The 27,758-nt window shown below is 36.0% G+C and overlaps 2 protein-coding genes across 5 annotated transcripts in view; one reads left to right on the plus strand and one right to left on the minus strand.

Annotated features, from left to right (window-relative positions):
* Positions 1-17,852, plus strand: part of LOC132906672 (alpha-tocopherol transfer protein-like) — a 38,332-nt gene extending 20,480 nt beyond the window's left edge. Inside the window, exons 1-5 of one of the 3 annotated variants that reach the window (XM_060959051.1) lie at positions 505-661; positions 15,529-15,702; positions 15,863-16,416; positions 16,841-16,991; positions 17,157-17,852. In XM_060959051.1, the coding sequence (XP_060815034.1) occupies positions 640-661; positions 15,529-15,702; positions 15,863-16,416; positions 16,841-16,991; positions 17,157-17,185 (930 nt within the window). In that variant the 5' untranslated portion in view covers positions 505-639 and the 3' untranslated portion in view covers positions 17,186-17,852. Of the gene's footprint in view, positions 1-504; positions 662-3,413; positions 3,749-15,528; positions 15,703-15,862; positions 16,417-16,840; positions 16,992-17,156 lie in introns of those variants that run through there. The other 2 variants (XM_060959052.1, XM_060959053.1) reach the window with 2 other exon arrangements.
* Positions 17,853-17,989: 137 nt separating this feature from the next.
* LOC132906670 (clavesin-1-like) lies at positions 17,990-27,443 on the minus strand. Of its 2 annotated transcripts, none has more exons than XM_060959049.1 (7): positions 27,063-27,443; positions 24,806-25,045; positions 22,607-22,698; positions 22,107-22,352; positions 21,081-21,275; positions 20,345-20,516; positions 17,990-18,451 (listed from the first exon to the last, which is right to left on the minus strand). In XM_060959049.1, exons 2-7 carry the CDS (start codon positions 25,005-25,007, stop codon positions 18,414-18,416), a joined length of 945 nt encoding a protein of 314 aa, XP_060815032.1. In that variant the 5' UTR covers positions 25,008-25,045; positions 27,063-27,443; the 3' UTR covers positions 17,990-18,413. The 2 variants fall into 2 exon arrangements, with proteins under 2 accessions (XP_060815032.1, XP_060815031.1); XM_060959048.1 differs by having other exon boundaries at positions 27,047-27,443.
* Between the last annotated feature and the right edge of the window lie 315 nt (positions 27,444-27,758).

Consider the following 27,758-nt stretch of genomic DNA (forward strand, 5'->3'; position numbering starts at 1 on the left):
TATCTCTGGTTCAGTCTGAACATCACAGATGCTCACATTCGTATTCACCCCTCGTACAATATAACAAATCCTTCCACCATGAAAGCATGGCCGTGTCGGACGATCGATCATGCATCCTGACCCACCCCAACGCCACAGCGACTCGGCTCATCACGATCCGTCTCCAAGTTCAGCGTCAATTTATTTATAAGCACCCATAACCCGATCCCAGCCGTGCCATCCGATAAACAAACATCCCTTTCCTCCTACCAGAACTTTCGCCGGGGAGAGGAAGCGGCTGATAAACAGGCTGTTTCGCCCCATTAATCCCGTGACCGACAGAAATCATCCGTCCCGTTTCGTTCGTTCGATCGATCGATCGATCGTTCCACTTCGAGCATCGAAAGGCACGCGCGTGTCTCGGCCACGCTGTCGTCGACGAGCATCGACGATAGATACGGAGAGAGGGAAGTCGATCGTAACGAGGAAGGAAGGTCAGAGCTCGAGTCACCGAGTTCCCCAACGCGTTTATATAGAGGAGAGAACCTCGTTTATACATCACCTACTAATGCGTGATATATCGTATTTGCCTGACACGACAACGGCATCGTCTCTGCTCGTCGAATCGTACGACCGCCGGTCGATCCTTCAGTCGAGTCAATGATGGAATCACGGCTATACGGTGAGTGAGTTATCCGTTCCGTTTCCGATCACCGGGGGGTCGAGTATATGGGGTCGTGGCGATGACGAAGGGCGAATCACGATTCGTGGAACGTGCGCAGATGCTGGGAACGTGTTCGTCTAGTTTGGGCAACTTGTAGATTTGCGAGATTTTTGTAACTTGGAGTTTTGCTTGTGCCTTTGAAGCGATAGGGAAAGAATGGAATATCAAATTTTTCAATTTCGACGATGAATCTTCGATGAATGAAGAGTACGACGAATGTTAATCACGAACGTAACGAAGCGTTTGAATAATTAATCGAAGCAATTAATTCGATTGAATAATTGATATCTATATAAACAGCAATACTATTTATTGGTATGTCTCGGCAGTAACTTCTTAAATATTTATAGTTTACAAAATTGATATAGGTAATATCGTCTCTTTCGTCACATTTATCACCGTATTAATTTAAATTCATGGAAATTTGTTTTCTCTTACTTTGGATTCTGGTTTTGCATTTTCGATTAAGAAGTATCTTTTTTTGAATATTTTATTTTAAAGTGAATATTTCTTCGTAACATATATTCATCGAATTCTTTCTATTTGCTCTTATCCTTTATCCGCTGTTGCACACTCTTTCGATATTTTTATTCTCGTATTTCGTTCGAATTTATAGAATTGTCTATATTTTTCTTATTTTTTATCTTTGTTATCTAATAATCGGCCATGACATTTTCACGACACCTGTAGCAGCCTTGAAATTCAGAGTGTCATCTCCACATCTAGAGACTTGTACACGTTCAAAAACTGGTTCCTAATCACATCACTAGCAACAACCGTGACTTTAATTAAGAAAACAAAAAACGGGAAGAAAGAGACACGTTTCAACTTTTCACAACCGAACACCATTTCGAAACGTTTTATCTAATCGTAGAGTTGCCGCAATCGGACTGACTGTATTTTAGCGCCAAGGCGTCAAACGACGATAATAAACCGACGCGCGAAAGATTCAAAACTATAAACCGATCGCGTATTGCGAACGATCACGGTTCTGCGCTCCATCGATGGAAAACGCGGCGCATATTAATTGAAAGTTCAAGGACCTTTAGATTTGGCGCGTGACAAACAGTTCCAACTAATTTGGCATTCCTACGGTGTTCACGTTTAAACGTCTAAAAAGTTTATAATTACCTGCTGGCGCGCGAATATTTACATCGTTGTGCAAAAAAATGATTTCAAGATCATCGATAAGGTGAGAGAAACTAATCTATTGCGAGTAAAGTATAAAAATTACATCGAAGGAACGTGTATATGAAAATCACACGGGAAAAATATGATAAGTCCGTTCTTATCGTTCTTCTGGCTTTTGTCACGCGATAGATAAAAGAGAATAGTACGCAGTCGCTCGCATTTGCATTCGAAACGCCTTAAAATGGAACGACTCTTTAAAAATTGGACCAAACGACTTGAAATTTGTTGAGAAGTTGGAAGGATTAGTTGAAAGGATGGCGCGTAAAGAGGATTTCGGAAAAAGTTTCGATCGATCGGAATCGCGAGGAAAATAATAAAGATAGCCGCGTTTTACAACCTTTGCAGCTGGATCTGTAACGAAAATCGAAACGACACGTTTTGTAGATTTATACATGCTGAACATTCTATCGAAATCTCCTGATGCAGAAACAAGCGACAGCCATTGGAAAATTCCTCGCAAGGATCTTCAAATTTATTACGGTTACCTGAAAGTCGTAAATAACTGCGATTTTCATTATTTCTAACCGTTTATAGCTCGTAAAAATGTTAATTAAGTTCAGATAAAAAGGTTGTAAACTGCGACATTTTCTTTACAATTTTCTTCGCGATTCTTCCATTCCAACCACCTGCAATTTTCTCGACGTTTTCTTTACGCGTCATAAATGACGCGCAAAATTCATCCTTCTAAATAGCTTCTCAAAAAATTGGTTCGGTCTAATTTTAAAAAAGTTACTCAGCTTTAAAGGATGTTGGAATATTATGTGACGAAATTAATGCGACGCCGCCTGTGATTGCAACTGTATATCCTTTTTATAATATTAGATCCAAAGACGTATACCTCCTTTCATAAATATTACGACAACCACGGTAAATAAAATAACACCAAAGAATAAAACGTAATTATATTCGTCAATTTTCATACAAAGACAATTTTTCTGCCATATCAATCGTTACACGTATGATTCGCGTGGATTGTTAAGATTTTCTTCAAATGTTAGCATCCTGTATTCGTTAATGATCCGTATCTCGTAACGATAACCGAAGAAACGTATATCACGTATGTAGCAAGGAGACGACATTACGTTCCAATTTATTCGTCGATTTCCAGGTCGAAGTTCAATTTCCCTCCAACCACCTGTCACACGGCTCTCTATTCACCGTGCGAATCTCTCGAAATAGCTCGACCAAGATTCCCACTCGATCAGTTAATAAAATCCATTTCCCCTCCAACGAATCGGTCAGCTTAATTCCAGACGGCGTGAAACGTAACTATTTTCCTCCCGGTACAAATTTCAATGTCGCGTTTCTTATTTCGTTTTACTTGTTTTGTCAACAACGACAATCGAGTTGTACCGATACAAAAAGAAACGCGCTTCCGATCCAACCTACTCAACGAGGATCGTCGATTCTATGAACGAATCGGTACGTCACCGTAGACGCTCCTGAAAAATCGTTTAATCTTACTTTTTCGACCCTGAAGGCAAAGCTGTTGAGCCTATAAGAACGGGTCTCTGGGTCCGGTCCCACCGCATTTTCGTCCGTTTTGTCGATCGAACGCACGTCGCGGTTCTTCGGCGAACGTTCTCGCCTTCGTTCGCTCGACCGTTGCGCCCCCACCTCGAGGATATTCACTCGTTCCGTCGACAGAATTTTCCGTCCCGTCGATGTGTCTTGGTCGATACACTGGCTGATTCATTAGTATTTGCTTCAGTTCCGTGTTAGTTATTTTATCGAGTGGTCGATTTCCAAGGAATTTATTCAGAGTATCGGTCAAACTCTCTAAAGTCTCGTTGACAAAGAAAACCGAAGGGGATACCGAGGATCCGAGTCAAGTAACACTTGTTACGATCGAACGTAAGTACTCTTTGTTTTCATGTAGAAGCGCTGTTGCTATTGTTTTTGTAGAATCGTATGGAAGTTTGGTAGCTTTAAGGTGTGCGAACGTCTTTTTAATCGATCGTTTATAATCGCATCAGACGTTATAATACGTCATTACCGTGGATTCTCGTGCATTTATGCGAAACATTTATCCGACATCGAAACCTATGTGTCGATATATCCATAAAAATGCGCAGTCTTATTATTAGCGATAATATATTAAAATTATAAGTTGAATTTTATAATTTTTACATTTTAAAAATTGATACGTCGTAATTTCGTGTTTTGTTAGAAATTCTCTCGTTAGCTTTACGAATTTATTTCGGGAACTGATCCGACAATTAACGAATTAATTATATTTTTACTTGGTCCTTTTTGGTGTTGAGATTTTCAATAGCTTCTTCCGAGTTCCTTTCTTTGGAAAAGAAAGGAACGAATTTGTGTACGTCAACTCGACAATCCGATTACCAGGGTACCCAATTTTTTACGCTAACATTAACATTAACTCGACATTTGCGTCCCTCTTATCGTGACTCTCTCGAGTATGTAATTTAACAGTAAACATGACATTGATCACAGACAAGCCATTTAGAAAAAGGTTGCGTTATCGTGGGCCGCTCGAACACTCGTTTCCCTTGTTAAAATCGTTACTTTGTATTTATTCTTTGTAATTATTCGTATAATATTTGGCAAGCCTGTAATTATTCGTACAACGATACAATTGCGTAAATATTAAATAAGTGGAAAACAAACAACGAGGAGAATCGGTTTTTTCAAATCCTCCAATGTCTCTTCGTTTCGCTGTTTCAATATTTATTTTTTCATTAAAAAGAATATAGTTGATCTCAAGAACGTAAATTATATTAGCAAACAAAAAACTCGTTCTATTTGTTTCCTTCCGCCTCTTAAACAGCGAAGATAACACAGAAATAATATGAATTAATACGATCAAACATGATATTTATCACACATCGATCGAAACAAAGTCGTAAAATCACATTAAACCAACATGACGTTCATAACGTCGCAAGAGATGATAAGATCGACGAATTACGTTATGCTGAGATCGTAAAGTGACCATAAGTTAACCATAAAATAGTCAAATTGATTTCGTAAGATTTTCTTTGAAGCGTTAATTGAAAATTAAAATGTATTCATTTGGAATTAAGATTGGTCATTCTGACGTGTAACAAAATTGTTCTCATCGTCGACCTTTATTCGCACTACGTCAATCGAAGATATAATAAAAAAACGAAGGCAGACAAGTAAAACGATAATGTATTCGTGCCGATAGAAAACACGCAACGATTTACATACACACTAGCGTCCATATTACTTCTGTCAGTGATGAAAGTATTGCACACGTTTCACAACACTTAACCAGCATTCACTTTCCTCTGTAGATGATAATCTTGTTGAGATTCTGTGATAAATTTTACAAGAAAATTTAAAACACTTATCCCGCACGAAAACTCCTTGCAGCTGGATCTTTTTCGAAAAACTAAATGCCGATCAAGGTATGCCTCGATAGACCGTCCCGATGCTAGACAATTCTCTTTGTGTTCATCGCACGTGTTCGTCTTGCAAATGCGCCAGTGGTTTCTCTGCGACCATGGCACGTTTGTTACGCGTGCACAGTTACATCAGAATCATACAACATTTTCCTAACCAGTTTCCCGTGATCGTACTATTACGTTGTTGTCAAGTTTCGAACTACATCGCAAGAAGACTAAAAAGGAAACACCCAATAGACCTCATAAAAGATATAACTTAGAAAAAAAACGAAGCTGGCACCCCGCTGGGGGTAGCCGCCCACATGCTATATTATTTTTTATTTATATTTTTTTTTCTTCACCAACAAGATATAACACTTTACCAAATGTCCGCAAGGACAAATTGTAAAATAACCAAAATAAAATAAAAAAAAAAAAAAAAAAAAAAAAAGTTTCGAACTAAAGATCGCCACTTATCCTGTTGCTTTACGAATTAGCCGAAGAATTGTTTTTAATTTAAATGCGATGTAGAGTGCAGTACCTGTGCAATTTATTGAACGCGCTCTAACGCCTGGAAGTATGCGGAGATTTGTTCATTTTTAACAGAATATAATTTAATTACCAAATTACGAAAGGAAAGACTCTGTGTATCGTTTATTATTATTACAGAGGAATTTCATAGTGTATTACACGTTCAAATTCGGTTTCAAATGTTAATATACAATAAGAAGTTGGTACGCTATAGCGAAGATGTAAGCAAGACGTAAACATTGTGCAGAAATTTTGTAAAGAACGTCCTGCAGTTTCTATATACATTTTCGGTTTTGTTTGAAATCTTGTGAATATGATTATGATAATCGTGTCTCATTACGATGTTAGCGAAAAGTCGTAATACTTTGTACAACGCATATAATAAATTCATCAAAGATTTCTATGTGTAACTCGTTATATTTACGAATGACGGTGTACGTATATTCGTCCTAACTTCATATACAAATAACGCTATTGCTTGATGACTCTTTAAACCGCTTTGTCATTAGAGAGTAACGTAGTTTTAATAGTTTGATAATGAAAGATTTTACTTATTTACGTCTTGTTAGTTAAGATTTTAATGAACAGTTACGAAACTTTTTGAAGAGTTCGTCGTGAACGAATACTGTGACGTATCTTAAGTTAGGATTCCAATAATATCTTTTATCTAATGATGCGTACCTGTATTCGGCGTTTGAAAATATTCTGAAATGTCTAAAATATTTGTGAGATGGCTTGTGAGATAAATCAATAACAAAATAGTAAGAAAATATTCGAACGAGAATGGGAAAGTTTCTTCTATAAAAATATTTTTCTCTATTTTACGATAAATCTAAAAGAGTATAGGATATTTTTCAAATTCAACAATTTCTTTATTGCTTGTCCGCATTCTATGTTCGTCCAAGTAACTTCGAACGGATTGTAAATAATACAATTCTCTCCCCGAAAGGAAAGTCAATTATGAATCACGTTATACATATAAAATCGCAAAATTGTTTTCTGTGGAAGATAAATATTACTCATTGAAGGTGGGCTGATAATAATTCATTGAACAATCATCGATATATTTTTGTCGACATAATCGTTTTAATTCACCACGCTGGGGGCAGCCACCCACATGCTATATTTTTATTTTTTTTTCCTAATAATCAAGATATAATACTTTACCAAATGTCCTTCAGGACAAATTGTAAAAAACCAAAATAAACTATAAAAAATAAATATAATCATTTTAATTATAATCGATAGTAAAGCAAAATTTCTTACGTCAATTTTTAATATCCTGTTATTTTTGTATAATCTTACCTTACTTCGATCGAGCTTCTACCAATATTTTTCTCGCAAACCTATTTTATAATATCCGTTCTCTAATTATCTAAAAACCTCTTTCTTCGATGGCAACGAACCAGGTTCCCATCTCTTTTCACACTAATAAGAGTCTGTAATTCCTCTGACATTTCAAGTTGCTTCTTTCTTCGTCGTCTTGAAAATCAGGTTCTTTTCTTATCTAAAGACCCAATCAAAGTTAACGTAACGAGCATGTTTTCGTTCCACGCGTTAGAGCTTGCAGAAGGAAGCTTTTCTTCCTCTTCTTTTGTTCCTGTTTCTCTTCAAGTTTTCATCTCCATCTTTCCTCTGTTTTCGTTTTCTTAACGCCCATTGTGAGATCTGTCTTCATTTTCCTTCTATTTTCATCCTCCTGCCTCCTTTCTGAAATTAAGCTCACCTTTCTCGGTTATCATTCGTGCTGTAATCAACGTAGACAAAAGACAGGCCATCAAGAACTACTTTCTTGCCTTGTAGGAATAATAGAAACTGCAGACTTTATTTACGACGATAAACAAAATTATTAGCACGGAATAAGTTTCTTTACCTCGCACAAATTAACAACAAATACTTTACCGAATGATCCTCGATTCTTTACTGAATTTTCATATAAAACACAACTTTTAAGAGTTAAGAACACTAAATTTCAGTTCTTAAAATAGTTACGATCCAATTATTCTATTTCTACGCTAACACGAAACTAAATGAAATAATATTCGAATATCCGAGTCAACTAAATATTTGGGATTTTCCTGAAAGAACAGGAAGAGAAATAGCGTCGCAGGAGGTGATCATCGTCGTCTGGTCTTTCTTGCCTTGTAGGAATAATAGAAACTACAGACTTTATTTACGACGATAAACAAAATTATTAGCACGGAATAAGTTTCTTTACCTCGCACAAATTAACAACAAATACTTTACCGAATGATCCTCGATTCTTTACTGAATTTTCATATAAAACACAACTTTTAAGAGTTAAGAACACTAAATTTCAGTTCTTAAAATAGTTACGACCCAATTATTCTATTTCTACGTTAACACGAAACTAAATGAAATAATATTCGAATATCCGAGTCAACTAAATATTTGGAATTTTCCTGAAAGAACGGGAAGAAAAATAGCGTCGCAGGAGGTGATCATCGTCGTCTGGTCGACTGCCAATCGTTTGCAGAAGCAAGGCGTAAGACTGACGTTCCGACGATCGTTAACGATCTCCTTCAAACACCGAGAATGGTATTACGCATCCTCAACGATGGGAAACTTTTCTCGGATTGCTCTAGGGTAACTATCACGAGAAAGAAGAAGCAAGAGTTCTCTGCTATGGAGAATCGTCTCCGGTCGATCGCATAGGAGAGTTATCTCACTAACCTTTAACTAAAGTTTCAAGTTGAATGAAAATTCGACGATTATCTCTAGATTTTTACTTCCACTACAACCGAAACAAGTACACGCGTTTTCTCTTTTCCCGCGAAGAAAATATTTTCGTACAGACTCTCGTTGTCAGTGAGAAACGATTCAGCGAAGACGCAGCCTGTTGCAACGTCGGTTTATGCAAAGTCGATCAACGACCGAACGTGCGTAAAATGTGAAACCGAATGTTGGCATCGGTTCAGCTCCTATTTCGATGTTTAAATAGTACGCGAATCTTTGTGTTGGTCGCGAAGGTGGCTTACTTCGTTGCACTCTTGCGTTTCAGCAGTTCTTGGTCGACTGCCAATTGCGATGGCGGGTCGATGCGCCTAAGTGGAATTGCTGGATAAAATTTTACAACCCCGAATGCAAGTGCGCCAGTAACCCTTGCCTTCAGCCCTCTCATAAATCACGCTGATAAATATTGACAGAGGGTGGTTGGCAGGAGAAGGGAATAGTGAAATCGAATGTGCTAATTCACAAACTTCTTTTAGAGAGAAATAAACGTTCCACGATTTGTAACTTCTCGTCGTGATATATCGTCTGTATTAATTATAAGTCAAGGTGAAATCTAGATACGTTTGATATTTCCAATTCCAGAAGCCATGAATTCGAAACCCTCGGTTCCAAAATCGCTCGTATTCCCGAGCCAATCACGGTCCCCAGCCAGATTGCAGGCGCCTTGCGTCTTTTCCAAACGAGCAAACAAAATATGACACCGATGACCCTGATCGTGAAACAGGTTCACCTCGAATAACAAGCGTCTCCTTTTTCGTGACTGACTGTACCTCGAGGTCGGACACGGTGAAAGAAACGGACCTCTGTCAACCTTTGATTTCATAATCCATTAACTCGTCCGAGTCGACTTTTGAACTTCTTTTTGACTTCACAACGACAATTGTGACGTTTGAGAATTTTAAACGTTTATTTTATCTCTCTTAAGATCTTGGTGATTTTTGAATCCATAATAACTTTTCATTACACAAGCTACTCCGACAGCTTAAAAAATGAGGAAAAAAGGTGTTCACATGACGTGAATGTTCGTTCAGATTCAATAGGAAAAATACCTTCTTCTTGGGATTTCTTCGGAAAGCACGAGCAAGATAAATATTTAAATAGCAGGTCCCTTTGAAGAAGAAACGTGTACGTCGACTAAGAGCACTTTGTACGCGACTAGTCGTCACGCGTGGTATCAGGAATAGCCAGAAACTTTTGCACAGTATCGTAAGCAGAAAGTTTACGCAATTGGCGGAATTCGCGCGCCACTTTTCTTTCTTGTTTCACTGCTCGCCTGCCAACCGCTAATTACCTCTGCGATCGCGTCCTTGATCCTTTTTCTCCGCACTTTCGCCATCGATCGCCCTTTCAGGCCGTCTCTGGGTGACACGAGAAATACCCGATCCAATTAATTCATATTTCACGAACTCGGTCGAATAATCAAACAGATTGGCCTTTACGAATCTCAAAGTCTAATATTGCCCGCTTTATCATTTCAAGACGTAGAATTGTAAATTCGATGTATACTTAACGTAATCAAAATAGATTTCGAGCTCGTCGAAAATTGTTCCATTTCGCTAACGGAATAACGATTGATATATTTATGTACATAAATTCAACCACTAGCTATTTCGATTCAATTAAACTGCTCGGTACGATGAAGGATACCATGTTTACGGGTTGTTTCAGGGGAATAGGATCGATCTCTGTCTTCGTGTGTTACGAATGGCTGTCAATTTCGCCTTAAAACATCTCCGAATTTAGTACCTACGTCACACACTTGTGTAAAACCACGGTTTCCTTTTTATTTACAATTCGTCTCTTCTTACAACCACTTACTATTTTATTATAATTCTCATCCGACATCGTTTGCCTCGATACGGACAAAAACATCGAACGGCTGTCACGTTTTTCATATTGATCTCACGTTGTGTATTCCTTCGTAACGTTACCGTTTCTTTTATTTTAAAGAATATAAAAAAGTAACGAGTCAATAAAAATATATAATCCTTTAAATACGAATCGACAATAATAATAATATTTTTATAGTCTAAGATTTCAAACGAGGTAACCGTATTAAAAATTTTGATAACTCTAACGACTTAATTCGCGAATAATATTCAATTTGTTTTAATTGTTCCAAAATGTCTATAAATACCTCATCTATGATTACCAGATTACTACTCGTTATTTTTATCGGTATTTCTCTTCCATTTCTCGTTACGCGGACCCTTTCATCGATGTCAAACGACCGATCGACCCAAAATACCTTTCTGATTCCTTTATCTCGTTTTCTGTCTGCGATCGACACGTACAGCAGCTACCTTCTCCGTTGCGTTACGTAAAATCCCTGGACGTTTTTTGCTCGTCCATTTTACGCGTTCGACGGTGTACAAAAGACGCGAAACAAAGGAAATATTTGTCTCGTGTATTCGCAGTCGTTCGCAGGATGTGATATTCTTTGCCCTCCGTTGTTCTCGCGCCTAAATGGAGAAACAAAGGAGAGTAACTGGCGTGAAGGGTGTGCGCAACAAAGTGTTCGTTTTAGTCGAATTGGGAACATTCGTCGTTAATGTACGGCTGGTGGAAAAAGAAGCGGAGTTCGTCGTCGAGAAAAAGAGAGACAGGAGTTTCAAATTGTGACTTGTTTCTCGTGAATTTTCGTCTAATGATTAGCAGAGATTCTTGGTGACGTTGCAGTCTTTTAACAAAGTTCGATCCTAATTTTGTTATTGCAGTCGAAGGACAAAGAGAATTTTTTACACATTTCTGATAGCGTAGGTTAATCGATCGATTAAAAAAATTAACGTTGAGAGGAAGAATTGGATGGAACTGGAGTAGCGAATTTTTCATTCCTGGTACGAAGAACGTATTCGATAGTTATGAGCCAGTTCCGTATCTACCATTTACGAGGAAAGCTCTGGTTAATTCCAGTTAATTCTGGTCGATCTACTAATTACGCGAACACCATTTATATACGCTTGAAATAATCACGTACTAAAGGAAAATTTATAACGTGAAAGGTTACGACACTAATTATATAAATTACTTGAATATTCATGCGTTTACCTTTTTCGTAGCAACAAAAGTTATTATGATATTACTTGCATATAATTATCATTAAGCTAAACTACTATTACTGCTATATTATAGGATATGCCGATTATGCAAAGAAGTATATAACTATGCTATATTATCGCTATACTAACTGTACGAAAAAAGCTTTCAATCATTTAAATAGCAAAAGCTTTCGCATGGAAGTAATTACGCAGTGAATTTTATAATGCGTATCTAAAAATGGTTTTCCGGTGGAAATACGTAACTCTTGCCATTCTTGGTGAAAGTGTGCACACAATTCGTGACCTGATCTATGAACTACGCCACGAGCAATAGGAGAAGATTGCGTTGTGTTGCATTACGTGTCAGCATTGCGCAATATTTCTAAATTACTGCATCCATGCATTTTTATTCGTTTCTTCGTTACAACAGCATCTATATAGATAATAAAAGAAAACATTTGTCTTTTCATTTGGCCTCGATCAATCCGCATAATTTCGATTTTCGTATACGATTTATGTTTATTCCAGATTAAAGTTCGCAGGGAATGAATACGATAATGCGAATGTTCCTCCTTCGTCCGATGAATACAAAGAGGAAATCGAACAATGTTAAAATTTAAACGCGAATAAATAAGCTCCGAGGATTTTATTTTGAATCATTTGACAGCAATAGTAATGATAGTAACAAAATCTTCGTTCGACACTGCGAATGTTTCTCCTTCATCCGAGGAATACAAAGAGGAAATCGAACAATGTTAAAATTTAAACGCGAATAAATAAGCTCCGAGGATTTTATTTTGAATCATTTGACAGTAATAGTAATGATAGTAACAAAATCTTCGTTCGACACTGCGAATGTTCCTCCTTCATCCGATGAATACAAAGAGGAAATCGAACAATGTTAAAAGTTAAACGCGAATAAATAAGCTCCGAGGATTTTATTTTGAATCATTTGACAGCAATAGTAATGATAGTAACAAAATCTTCGTTCGACATTGCGAATGTTCCTCATTCATCCGAGGAATACAAAGAGGAAATCGAACAATGTTAAAAGTTAAACGCGAATAAATAAGCTCCGAGGATTTTATTTTGAATCATTTGACAGTAATAGTAATGATAGTAACAAAATCTTCGTTCGACACTGCGAATGTTCCTCCTTCATCCGATGAATACAAAGAGGAAATCGAACAATGTTAAAATTTAAACGCGAATAAATAAGCTCCGAGGATTTTATTTTGAATCATTTGACAGTAATAGTAATGATAGTAACAAAATCTTCGTTCGACACTGCGAATGTTTCTCCTTCATCCGAGGAATACAAAGAGGAAATCGAACAATGTTAAAATTTAAACGCGAATAAATAAGCTCCGAGGATTTTATTTTGAATCATTTGACAGTAATAGTAATGATAGTAACAAAATCTTCGTTCGACACTGCGAATGTTCCTCCTTCATCCGATGAATACAAAGAGGAAATCGAACAATGTTAAAAGTTAAACGCGAATAAATAAGCTCCGAGGATTTTATTTTGAATCATTTGACAGCAATAGTAATGATAGTAACAAAATCTTCGTTCGACATTGCGAATGTTCCTCATTCATCCGAGGAATACAAAGAGGAAATCGAACAATGTTAAAAGTTAAACGCGAATAAATAAGCTCCGAGGATTTTATTTTGAATCATTTGACAGTAATAGTAATATGATAGTAACAAAATCTTGTTTCTACCTTCAAATTTCTTTTCTTCAAATTCTAATAAAAAGTATACTTTTTTCAAATATACCCGTATTAAAGTATCCTCGCAGAGGAACGATCACGAGATAATCTTCGTACTTACTTTATGATTCTCCATAGAATTGTTGGAGAAACAATCGTTCTGTACGTATCAACGTGGATGAAATTGTTAAATATTTATTTAAACTTGGAACCAGAATTGATTCGTAAGCAAAATGTTACGGTATCTGCCTTGTTTATCGAAAAAGAAAGAGGAGAATACACTTAACCTACTAAATCTCCACTCGTAGAATCATAGGAAAACATTTTCTCGTATACCTTTATACGCAGATTTCCGCATCGTTGAGCGTACAACGCGATTCCACGCTCTAGCTGCGACCGGCAAGGCGTAATTGTTGAAAATGGAAGGAAGAAAAAGAAGGAGAATATATAAGGAAGAGGATACATCCTTCGGCAATCGTTGCACGTGCCTGTACGAGCAATCTTGTCTGTTTCGAGAATATGAAACGCTTGGAAAAAAAATGTCGAATAACGTTTCCCAATGCAAATTCAGCGTTTGACGTGGTCTCATTCTTACGCAACGAATATGTCAATTAAACATTGATTACATTTTTTTAGTTTTATTTCACGAAACGATTGGGAAACGATCAAACATTCTGCGATATTTCTCGGTCTAACGTGTTAATAATTTTACATATTTAACGTTCAGAATTATTAGATTATATCGTAACGCTTTGTTCTAACGTTTCGTAAGCATTTCAGTTCACTTCTTCGCGCCTATTCTGATCGATAGCTACACATATCCAAAGTAACGTACTCGTTATATCACTTAGGATATATTTCCAGTCGAATTTTATTAAAACGTTTAATTCTATTCGTCAAACTATGAATTAACGCGAATATTCGCAATCCGTTTATCATGCTATTAAATTATTCTCCACAAAATCAAGTGTTTTTTATACGTATCTATCGATCTCTATAATATTTGTTAGAATCTGTTACATGCGCTGTAAGCAGCTTTAACTTCCGTCTGTCGTACGTCCCCATCATTACGATAATTACAATTCGTGACAAAATCACGTTCGAGTTTTTGAGACGATTCCACAAAGTCCGAAGTACGTTGAAAAACAAGAAAAGCAAACAGGTGGTTTAACAAGAATAATAGAAATGTTTAAAAATGATTGGAAATGAAATAATCTACGGCGAGCGAACAAAATCTAGATAGAATTTACGATATAATTTCTCTCGTTGGTTTTTCAGTAGACGCCGAGTAGGGGGAAGTGAAATGATAATGAACGTTTAAAGGAGAACGTACGCTTCGTTAATTAAATTCCGCGGAGTTAGCAGAGTTCGTCGGTATCAAACCGCCTCTGACTGGCGAGTGAGTCACTGTCGTGACAAAATCGTCGCTTCCTGCACGCTCGGCTTATCTGAATAATTAAAAATTAACGAATCCGATGTGTAGTCAATCGCGACGATGCGGATGAATTGTCGAGAGTTTTGTTGAAAAGAAATTGAATTGTTCAAAGATGAATTATAATTTCTGTGAGAACACCATAAAACGGAATAAATTATAATTTCTGCGAAGACACGATAAACAAACGAAAAGAAAAAGGAAACTAATAAATCAGAAAGATGGAAAGTCAGTGTTGAAATTCGCTTGTTTGTGATTTTAATGATTTTAATGAAAAGTTACGTACAGTGGCTCGTGAAAAAGCATTTAATAAATGTATTATGTGCGTTATATAAAACATTTTGATAAATAAATCATAAGTTTGAAACAAAACCGAAAATGTATGTACACTGTCGGACGTAAAATATTAGGTCACTGATTTTTAGTAGAAATCTCTGCTACTTCGCTGCCTTTATTTTCGAATTATATCATCGTAAATCTGTTATATCGTTCGCATCGAATGCGTCTGTAACGAAAGTACTAAATAAAATGTTCTAGTAGATATAGATGTCCTAATATTTATAGACAATAATAATACGATTTGATTTCGATTGATTTTCCTTCTTGTTGGTTTACTCAAATTTCTGCAACTGCCACCTCCTTGCAGCAACCCCTTCGATCGCAGATATTTGGAAAAATATATAGAAACTATCGAGCCACTGTAAATGTTTAATTATCGTTATGTCACACGGATTTCGATGATTTAAGTCAATATTAATAGAAACTTATTTATTTACTTATGTAATGCATTGCAGATAACATGTTGACCAAATGGGATAATATTCCGTCTCTGAAACTCGGCGACTACACGCTCGAGTTCGAAATATCACCGCCTGGCCCGGAATTGCAGGAAGTAGCGAAAAAGGAACTTCGCGAGACGCCAGAAATTCAAAATGAATCGATCGTTCAACTTAGGGAATTACTGAAAGGTAAAGTTTCATTCGTAAATACCGATCAATGATATTATTTCTTTCTGTTCAAGAACTCCAAAATTTGACTACAATACGATGCTCGATCGAATAATTAATATCTAAAGATCACAGACAAAAACACGATAGATTCGTCTTTATCACTCTTGATCTATCGCAGCTGAAACCGACTTGAAGTGTCCTCTGGAGAACGATGCCTGGCTGATTCGGTTCCTCAGGCCGTGCAAATACTATCCAGAATCAGCACTGAAACTCGTGAAGAATTACTACAGTTTCAAAATAAAGCACGCAGACATGTACGATAATCTGAAACCCAGCCGAGAGAGGAACATATTCGAGCACAATATTTTGACCGTGCTGCCGAACCGAGATCAACATGGACGAAGGATACTAATCATCGAGCTTGGGAAAAAATGGAAGCACAACAAGTGCTCTTTGGACGAGGTGTTCAAAGGTTGCGTTCTGTATGTGGAGGCTGCTATGTTGGAGCCAAATACGCAAATCGCTGGTGCCGTAGTTGTTTTCGATATGGATGGACTCACTCTTCAGCAGGCTTGGCAATTCACTCCTGCGATCGCGAAAAGGATAGTCGATTGGCTGCAGGACGCAGTACCTCTCCGAATTAAGAATATTCATATTATTAACCAACCGTACGTGTTCAACATGGTGTTCGCGTTGTTCAAGCCGTTCTTAAGGGAGAAGCTGAAGAGTAGGGTGAGTTGACCTCTCTTTGAAAATTTCTACAACTTTCCCGAGAGAAAGTTGGAGTTCAATGGCTGATAAGATTATTTGTTAACCTGCTAACCGGCTTGTTATTCAACTAGGAATTTCAATTAGCATGTAGTATCAATAACGATCGTTGACTTGAGAAAGTGACGAATAATCAAAAAAAAAGATCTCGTAGGAAGAGGAAAGAATTGCAAGATACGTACAGGCATTTGTAGTTAGTAAATAGATAATTAAAAATTCTAGATAACCGAGACTGTAGATAATCAGGATCTGGTCGATCGATGTCCTAGCATAATTGAAAAGAATTTTCGTAAAATTCAAAGGCAATGTTAACCGATGAGATCCATAAAGTGCATTGTATTAGATAATAGAAAAAATAGGATTTTAATGCATAATTTGGTGATTTCAGCTGATTTTCCACGGCACAGATCGCAAATCGTTCCATCAATACATCTCGCCAAAATGTTTGCCCGCCTGTTACGGTGGAACGCTACAACTTCCACGTGTAACGGGATCACAGTGGTTGGAATTGTTACTAATGTGCGATAAAGAATTTGACGGTAGGTGACGAATTACAAAATTGGGAACGAGAATTCTATAACCGCAATTTATAACTAGTCAATTTATTAATATTATTAATTAATAAATCGTTGTACGAGAGAGCGCAGGATGTATATTACGCATGATATTATTTATTTATCGATTCTTCTTTGGTCTTTTTTCAGCAATCAACTCGTATGGTTATAAAAAATAATTCATGCGCTTCGGTACGCCTCCAAAATGATGGAAAAACGATCGTTCGATCGAAAATCGATATTTAAGCAAAGACGCTGGCTGTGGGTTCTTCCGACAAAGTAGTAATCCAGATTCGACATATAGTCTAGTTAATTGCTTATTTATAAATGATTATAATAGGTAATTTTTAGTTACGTCTCTTAACTGAGAGCGTTATTAACTAAACTTTTGTAAAAAGAATGGAAAGGTAGTAGACAAATTGTTTTAGTTAATTAGTTGCACAGTTGTGGATTTATCGTTCTTTTTTACTGTAAAAGATAAATAATCGAGTTATCAGGATTTTATACGTTTTAGATTAGAATAATTTTGTATGATATTAAATCGATATTTATGGTACTATATTTCATCCTATTTTCGTATTATTTTAATATGTACTTCGATGTATTTTTTTTTAAACGATATACTGTCAAACTTGTCAAAGGTGAAATACGATTTATATTTAGTGTTGTTAACTTAATTACTTAACTTAAAGTTCCCCAAAACTTCAGAAGAATCTACCAGCTGATATGTTTCGTATAAGTTAAGTTATCAACATGTTGATTAATTTATTGTTAAACAAAGTGGGTTTATCGCAAGGTTATACACTTGTAAAATATGTACTTAATGCGCATTAAAAAAAAACTAAATTAATTACATATAATAACCGTTCATAGACTTTACCATTATTTTTATTTCGTTCAATATTTTTTTATTAAAAATATATTCGTAATCATTCAATTATACAATGAACCATCGATGTCACAATTATTTACCACGACTATGATTTATATGTATTTATTGCTTATATATTTTATTAAACCAAGTAACAATATTAATAACAACGTGTATTGCCCGTTACATTTGTCGCATTTGAAATCACGAAATATTTATTTATCTATAACAAGAATAATTACAAGATAACTTCGTTACCACTTCGATACGCCCATCGTTGTAATTCGTTTATCTATCTTTCTTATTTCTTAAATAAATTTTATCCAACGCGAACATAAAAATCATCCATCTATGTATAATGATAACTATTCGAACTCCCAACCTCCTCTTTCTTTGATATTTAAATCGTGATTTCTTTCAATTCTTACCACCCGTTTCCCCTATTTCGTTGTACTTATTCAATGAAAACAATCACTTTACCTTAAAATCTCTGTTACCTCGTTTCAAATTGAACGCTTATTACACCCTGTCCCTCGTCATTTTGTACTCTTCACATATCCATATTTACTGGCAACTGTAACGAGAAAAATTTTTAATTCGCACGAGTTTATCATAGGTCGACTACTTTCTAGAAAATTTAATATGAACGAGTGAATACGCAAGATAAGCAGTCTTGGATATCCGGGGACTATATTATTACCCTAATTGTACTTGCAAAACTCGTTACAATCAAGCGTGATATTTATGTAAGTCCACCATTCAAGCGAATCGCAAGCTTGGACAAACTATTCCTTTCGTTCATTTCCTGTTATCAAACTAGAATAGAAGCTGCTCTACCAGATCATGTAACAAGCCATTTAACCCTATCTATCTGAAAATCTAGGAAAAGACCTTTATTAACACTAAGAATTGTGTACTGCCTAACGATTTTCTCCTGGAAGAAATAAAATATTTCCATAAAAGGATTAAAAGAACGATCATTTGCTTCTTTAACTAAAGATACTTTTTCTTGTTCTTTAAAATTCATTTTCGTTTTTGCTGTTTCTGTAAAAATTCTTTGTTCTTTAAAATTTGAAGTTTCCTAATATTTTCACACGTTTATTATCTGTTAACGATATAGTTATATGCAAAGCGTAAAATTAAGGCAAAGGAGATAGTCGAAGGGTAAGAAGAAAGTCAGCCATGGTTTAGTTCGCAAGCGAGAATCAAAGATAAACAAGATATTTTTCAAGACGGTAATTACTCCCTTTACGTAATGAACGAAGTTGCATGGTCCGGCAATTATCCTTTTCTGTATACGAGGGAAATTATACGAGGTGCAGTTGCGTAACGCAAACCATACCCAATAATAACACGCAGTAACGGAACACATCCCGGTGCGTAATTATGCAAGTCACTAGTATCAGCTATGATACAAATTAGAATGTGAAATTCGTAACGTGGGAATTGCGCATTTGTTTAAAGAATCGAACGCGATAAAACCTCGTAATAATAACCATTGCAACGATAGATCAAATTATTCCCACTAAACAGATTGTTAACTTTCCTTGTTTATCCTTTCTTGATTAATAAACTAATGGATTAATATTACTTAAAATTCTATTCGTTAAAAATCAACGTGTAAAATTACATTTGATAACATTCCTCCACAACTATAATATCGAAAAGTAGAATTCAGTAATTTAGATAAATCGAAAGAAATTGCAAATGAAATGTCGCGTTAAATGTCGAAGAAAATTAACTTCTTTTACGAATTTGAGAAATTTAGTGTCCGAACTGTGTCAATGTATTCTATAGATAAAAATAAAACTAAAACGTCATGTAGCAAAAATTCCATAAATGTTGTATTAAAAGCTATAACTTCACATACAACGTAAAGCTATCTATATGTACTTGTTTTTTTTATAGTTCATTTTGGTTTTTACAATTTGTCCTGAAGGACATTTGGTGAAGTGTTATATCTCATTGGTAATAAAAAATAAAATAAAAATAAATATAGCATGTGGGTGGCTACCCCCAGCGGGGTGCCAACTTCGTGTTTTCTAAGTTATATCTTTTATGATATGTACTTGTATGCGCATTTCGATGTGTCATCCGCCTTTGTCAATGCAAAGTTGACATCGGCATGCTATTAATTTTATCATAGACCGAATCTCGTGGTAATTTTGTCCAGTCTTTTCACATGCAAGTATAGTAGAATCATAGTAGAAACGATAAACATATATCGCTAGTATCAACGCGTAACACGTATAACTTTCTAATGAACCATTTACCAACTTTTTGCTGCATGGTGTATTAATCTTATTTTTACAAATTTTTTAAAATTTGTACATTAAATTGCAAGAACACCCTATATGTATGTGTATACATATTGCGCTATAATATATCAGCATGCAATTAATTCCCACAGGTGGAGGATATTCGAGGGTATGGAATAAAAATTGAGAAGTAACAAGTTGTAGAGTACCTTCGAAGTCCTTCTCGAACCAGCAGAAATAATCGCAAATGCCTTGACCAATCGATTCGTTCGGCATCTCGAGTTTGCCACCAAACTCAATCGGCAAAGCTTTCGCATCGATCAAAGACAATAAAGTGTCTCTGTTTGTTCCGTGGAAGTGAAGCCTCTTGCGTGTTTTCTCCTGTAAATAAAATTTCAATTATCAATGATCAAATTAAAATATTCTACAAAGCGACGAATATTGTTACGAAGCATCCTCGTCTATTTAATAAATACCTAAAGGAACAGTATTAACAGTATTAAGTATTAGTCGTTAAATTGTTACTTTCAGTTTGACTTGTATCCAAACTAACATTTAGGTATGGAAAATCCAGAAGTAATATGCAAAATTATTAAAATTCACATTTACATATACATCTAGATTAGTCTTTGCTTCGATGTACCGTCGTAATCGAATTTCTTTTCGTTCAAATAGAAGAATATGGGATTAAGTATATCGGACATAAAATTAACCGAACTACGATAGTCGAATTTTTTATGTCTCGATCTCACTTTCCTTTCGACCGGAAAAGGAGCTTTTAATGCGTGTAAGAAAGTTAAGCGCGACAAACAACGATTGTTTCTTATTTTCATACGATCTAAGAAATTCTCTGAAGATAGAAAAATACGCTTTGATCGTAAATGACGCGGAAAACGCAAAGGGGTTAATGAGAACTCGTTGATAAATGATCGTTGAAGCACGTACCAGAAGGAAAGGTTTGAAGATAGCGTAAACCATGTTGAATATAAAGGGTTGATTCACTATGTGGATACCCTTCAGTCGACAGGGTAAACATCTCTGTACCCAATCCGTTACCGAGGCAGCGAAACTCGGAGTGATGTGTGTCACATGATTCAATGTTAGGCCGTCCATATTTAAAATTACATGGATTCCAGCGATCTACGGAAAACACGTAAAAGACATAATGACAAATTATAGCGGTAATAGAACGTTAATGTAACGCGACGAGTAGAATAGAGAAAATAAGTTTTTTTTTATTTTATTTTATTTTGGTTATTTTACAATTTGTCCTTATGGACATTTGGTAAAGTGTTATATCTTATTGGTGAAGAAAAAAAATAAAATAAAAATAAATATAGCACCCCCAGCGGGGTGCCAGCTTCGTTTTTTCTAAGTTATATCTTTTATGTGAGAAAATAAGTAGGATAAAAGTTTGTCTAAACTACAGCATAAGGTGAGACAGAATACGGTAAACAGAAATATGATGGAATAGGAAGAATACAGGGAAAAGATATTCACAATACAGCGGCATTTTTCAAACGAAATGGAGAAATATTCACGAGATCGCGGTTGTACGCATATGCGTATAAAATATGCGTCTGGAAGATCGGCACCGTATGGGAAATTACATGCTAGGATATTGTGAGAATTTGAATAGAATGTTACGACGAGACTTGCACATTTTTCAAGGTGTTACGTATCGACTCCGATAGAGCATGCTTTTCTAACGATACTAAATACGCTGCCGGAAGGTGGACGCCGTATCAGGTATTACGCAATCGTTTCCTCCGTAAGCTCAACCAATGCTTGAAGGAAGGCTTTTTACGTTTCTATATCGTATTTTCGTTTCACACCTTATTTTCATCGTGCAGTTCTCATATGTCTAACTTCTTTGTCCTTCCCTGACTTTCTTTCTTATTCAAAAGATAGAGATTAGATTTAAAACGAGACTCGTTTTGAACAAGAACATGACAATTCCATTGACTATACCTGTGTCTTGGGTTCAGCCATAGCGGCTTCCAGTGACAGTATGATCGATCGGAATATTTCATCGATACTGATGATTTTCGTGTTCCATGCTTTCCCACAGTTCACCTGTAACACTCTACAACCATCCGCCATACGATCTGGTAACGGAATCACCATATCCGAAGACAGCACCTTCTTCTCGTTGCTGGGTAAGAGATTTAAACAGTAGCGTGGATTGTTCATCTTGAACTTGTAAAACCGTTTCATCTGCGAAGTTACAATGATTTTTTATTAATATAATTCTTAGCTAATTTCGAAATGAAATACGATTTGGATAATTTTTTAAATCATTAACATTCTTCTGACAATCAGCATACTCGCTGCTATTGACATATACGTTTCGTTCTCTTAATTATCTGAAACCTAACTGTTCGAGTTTCAATAATAATTATTGACGCAGTCGTTGAATTGCAATTGTAATAGGTATATGAATATGTATGCTAAGGTAGAATTTAGCTCACCAGTTCAAAGGCACTTTTCGGGTACCATTTGCAAGGTCGTAGGAACTTCCGACAAAATTCATCGTCATCCGGCACGAACAGATCGGGTTCATCTAAAAACGAAACGCAAACCTTCACGTTCGGAACGTGCAATTACATTTGGCGTTTCTTTACAAAGGAAAATTGATATTGTTTCAGGCGACGAACGAGACAAACCGAGTGGTTATTCGATCACAACAATACGTTATTCCACTGCTGGAGTATTTATTACGGTCAGTAGAATTTTAAGAAGATGTTTGCTATCTCGTTCATAGCGACGAAGAAAATTTTCCTTGTTCAAGAAAGGAAAATTAAGTAAGTAAAAAATATTTATTAAAATAAGAAAGCGAGTGATTATTTGACGATTATTCGCTGCGACTGTTACCTTCGGTTTCTATCAAGTTCCTTCGAGGAACATTAACCGAGCTCGCGATAGAGTGAAATTTTCATTTTCACCTAACCGGTTCCGAACGTATAAAGCGAATGTACCGTGGTAACATCATGACGACGCTGCGTGTCGTTCGTAGCACTGCTTTCTTCGCTGTAAGAATAACTGCAACAATACGAGGCTAATTCAAAGTATAATTCGGCCATAAGAATCGTATTTGCATAAAAGATTTTTTTGTACTTTAGTCTTGTCGATTGTTTAATTAATCTTGTCTTTCCTTCGCTATCATCGATAGAATATTTGGATTTATCGCGGAGAAATCGCACGGATTACTACACCTGGCTGGTAGCAAAATATCAAAAATATTTATTTATTTCCATAAAAGATTTCTTGTACTTTAGTCTTGCCGATTGTTTAATTAATCTTGTCTTTCCTTCGCTATCATCGATAGAATATTTGGACTTATCGAGGAGAAATCGCACAGATTACTACACCTGGCTGTAGCAAAATATCAAAAATATTTATTTATTTCCATAAAAGATTTTTTGTACTTTAGTCTTGCCGATTGCTTAATTAATCTTGTTTTAACTTCGTTATTACCGATAGGATATTTTGATTTATCGAGAAGAAATCACATAGATCACTAAACTTGGCTGATAACAAAATATTAAAAATATTTATCGCGGTTGATAAATGATCGCGATTGTTATTCTTTGTCTTTCTGCAATTTTCCTGTTCAAAGTACTTCGACAGAATCGAATGATTCCAAAACGTCGATGAAAATCTGTCGAGCGCTCTTCCATAAGAAAAATCGTTTCACATGATATTCTTGATCCTCTTCGATTAAATTTAAAAGAAAATATCACCCGCTGAAGTGTGCAGCAAATAAAGAAAAAATAAAATTGCAATATGCTTGCACGACAGAAATTTGCACAAAGAACGCTTTTCACTTCTGCACCCAAATGAATTACAGTACAAAAATATTCTCTCCTTTCTCTTTCCCTGTCTCCATCTACAATAGACCGATAAGAAAACAACAAAATTTCTTAACACTTCACCGACCGATAGCCGTTTAATCGGTTTTTTCCTCCGACTCTTAACGACCGATAGCCTATTAATCGGCTTTTTGTCGCCGACAATCTTTCTCATTATTTGAGCAGTAATTTCTTATTTAGTACCAAAGTACCTTGCTCAGTTGCGTCAGTTGCGTTGCTTCGTAAGCTCCCACAATTTTATACCAATTTGAAAAACTTACCGTTCGCGATGAACGAAAAGAATGGTATTGGAGGGTCTAAACCGAAACAGAGCCGGAGCCAGGAAGAATCTGCGCCTGAGCAGCCGGTCGGACGTGCGTATGCTGTTGAACCGCTAGCGGTGAGTAAAGTGTTAAAAACCGTATCTTCTCTTCTCACACGTCGGCTGAAATGTCACTAATTTATCATATATCGATTCACGTAACATCTCCGAAATGCTTCATTTTATTCTGCGAATCAACGCAAACTTCTCTCGAATCCTCTCCAAATACGTACAGCGAGTCTTTCCTACTAAACTACTCGTAAAGCCAGTCGTGTGACATTTTTAAACTTAACCATACTTCTCTAATCGCTTTCATAGCTACCATTTGTATTGGCAGAAAATTCTCCTAAATCTTCCAGAAACTGTAAAATCGAATCTTTTCTATCGAACTTCCCTCTATCTCACGATTATCCGAGTGAATACGTATTAAGGTGGCCATGAAATCAACGCTATAGCGCTACCGGGCACCATTTCCCAGCAGTCCCGTTACCTGGTACCTTTGAACATCGCCTTGAAGTCCTTCAACGCCTGTTCCATGACCTCTGGCGTCTCGCGTAACTCGTTCTTCGTCTTTTCCTTGTAGAAGTCATCGCCTTCGTCGAAATCGGCCTTCAACACGGAGCTGCCTATCTTCAATTGCGGCAATTCTCTCGATTTGCTTGGAACGGTGCAGGCATCCTGGTCTCCTAGCCGCTCCATGGGATCGCTGACAGAGCTTTGTTACTCTTGAACGAACTCTATGTATAGGATATATATGAAAAACCATTTATATATAACTTTTGTTAGAAACATAGGAACTACATACATGTGTATACACATACAGATATGTATATAGAAATAATTCTTCCCTTTTCTTTTACTGTTTGTTGCAATTACGTTTACTATTGTATGTGTATTACTTATGTAATACATGTGCAAGTTTATGGATATTATTATATTTACATAAATTAAATAAATACATAAATTGTATAATTATAAGAATATAAATGTAATAATATAAATAATACACAAATTTATTATAATTAAATAGATTACAGAAAATAAATCGATTTTAACGTCGGTGATAATTGGACGTTGTTCAGCTCGATGCGTGTTTCTGTCGATCCTTGAATTTTTTTAATCGATGCGGTATTGTTTGATGCGTTGCACGTTCGTTTCGCGGAAGATTTCGAATTGAGCGTTAATCTAGCACTGACAGCGCTCAGTCTTGCGTTTGGCATAAAATTTACGTTATTCTCTCTGCTGAGAAGAATTTTGATTTATTTCCTCTACATGTATATCGTTCACCATTTAGTATTCCGACATTGGATAAATTATTATCTATAGAAAATTTTTATTCGTCGTTAAAGAAATGAATGGAAGCGAGTGTTTGTGTGAATGTACCGTAATGTGTATAAATATTTGCTTGAAACAAGATAAATATGGAATTTAACGCGAGTAATCCTAGGATCGTGTTCACTATTTGCACAGTTGCTACTTCAGAGATATAAAGTAAACATAATTTAAGAAATTTATTTTGAACTTCTTAACCAAGTTATTAACACAATTTTAATACTATCGATGATCCGATTATCGACTCTAATAGAACGAATATCCCACAACATATCGCGCGGTAAATCATAAAATGAATAATAATTAATCGCAAGGAGTTCTCACAGAAATAATGAAATAATATTATGGGGAATTTTCTATTACCGTCTTATCGCTCGTGCAACAAAAATTCGCAAATATTGTCCGAATAAATATCTACTTTCTTCTGTATCGAATCGTTGAAATGCAACGTGCGAGATTAATTCTTTGCAACGTTTATTTATATTTTACATGTACTTATCCTAATCCGGTAGTTCTCTGGCAGATAAGATAACTACAAACTCCAAATGATATCTGACGGGTGTATACAGCGATTGATATTGCAGAAATTTTCTCGCATAACTTGCTTTCCATTGAATTCAAATGGAGAAATACGAACAAAAGGTCTTTAAGTTGTTTTATACCGATAATATTGACTTGCTATTATTTCAAGCTATAAAATATTTGAAAATGTGTGATTCCAATGCGATTTTTATGCATATATGCATATATTACAATCGCATATATTCATATATGCGATTTTTATGCAGCATACTGTAACCTAATTCCTCGGCCTTTCCTTTCCAACGGCACTTTTTTAGTCAAATTATGCAATGTCATTTATATATATACGAAACTTGGAAAACATACGTACTAGAAAGATAAGCTATGATATGTTTAATTACCAATTATAACGTCACGTTATTAGCCAAAAATAAGATATGCAATATCGTTTGGTAAAAAGAAGAATTTGCTGAAAATCGTATATTTTACGAACAGTAAATAACCCTTGCGTTTTATACTTAAATTATCAAATATCTACTAACCTACCTTAACAACCGAAATTTTCCAATGCCAATTTATTCCAAATTTTTCTTTTCAACCCTTTTATCGCTTGCTAAACTACCAAACGATACAAAATGAACAACTTGGAAAAGAATTATTTCCTGATCCTCAAGATTTCCTCTTTTTCTAGCATTGGATACACAAAATGCGTACTTTCAGCTTTTTAATTCAGAACTGTGATTCCAACATGAAGACTAAAATGCCCAAAACCAAAACAATAATCCTTCTCATAACACACTAATCTCGACCACCAATATTAAACGCAGACGACATCGAACCGAACACGAATAAAAATGAACCAATCGACAAATAAACGATCATACCTGAAAATTCACTTACTCGAGGGATCCAGTTAAAATCGCGCTTCTCCCTTGAGAAAGTAATTTTTTTATGAGAATAACGGTTCGTCTCACGATATCCCGATGACGAGGCTGCAGGATGTCATTTCACGGTTTCTACGCGACAAGATTCACGAATTGTCACGACCGCAGTATCGATTACGAGGATCGTGACGGAGGGACGACTAAAAACTGAGAAGCTGGCCTGTTAAAAGAGAAACAGGTCGATCGGTCGAACGAGCGGATCCAACGTGATCGAGACTCTGGTGGAGACTATCTCGAAGCAGGACTCGCAAGTCGGAAATCGGCTGAAAAGCGAAAGCGTTTCTCCCACTTTAGTCGTGACAGTGAGTCCAACAGCGAAGGTTATGCTCCTTCTCAACCCGCGACACCGCGATTAATTAAATTTTGATTTCTGGCTCAGCGTTAAAAACATTTGTACGATTGACATGCGCATATTCCGTTTAATTTACGATCACCTTTCGCGTTTGTTATACGTCATCGTGATTTATTATTTCTCTTTGGTTTCGTTTTCATTGTGATTCATTCTTTTCTTCTTCGTTTCTTAAGAGAAATGGACGCAAGATGTATTATTAAACTATTCTCTACATATTATTCTGAAGAAGATATTTGAGTCCTTCGTTCGATCCAGTGTACATTTTATTACACAGATGTTTTTTATTTATTTTTATTACAA

Source organism: Bombus pascuorum, chromosome 5 (genome assembly GCF_905332965.1).
Source record: "Bombus pascuorum chromosome 5, iyBomPasc1.1, whole genome shotgun sequence".
Lineage (NCBI taxonomy): Eukaryota > Metazoa > Arthropoda > Insecta > Hymenoptera > Apidae > Bombus > Bombus pascuorum.

Excerpts from the sequence above, each read along its gene's own strand:
- LOC132906670 (XM_060959049.1), bottom strand. The coding sequence starts at position 25,007 with ATGGAGCGGCTAGGAGACCAGGATGCCTGCACCGTTCCAAGCAAATCG. Across the intron at positions 22,353-22,606 it reads CGAAAAGTGCCTTTGAACTG|ATGAAACGGTTTTACAAGTT; the intron begins GTGAGCTAAATT and ends GTAACTTCGCAG. Across the intron at positions 20,517-21,080 it reads TCTTCAAACCTTTCCTTCTG|GAGAAAACACGCAAGAGGCT; the intron begins GTACGTGCTTCA and ends TTTTATTTACAG.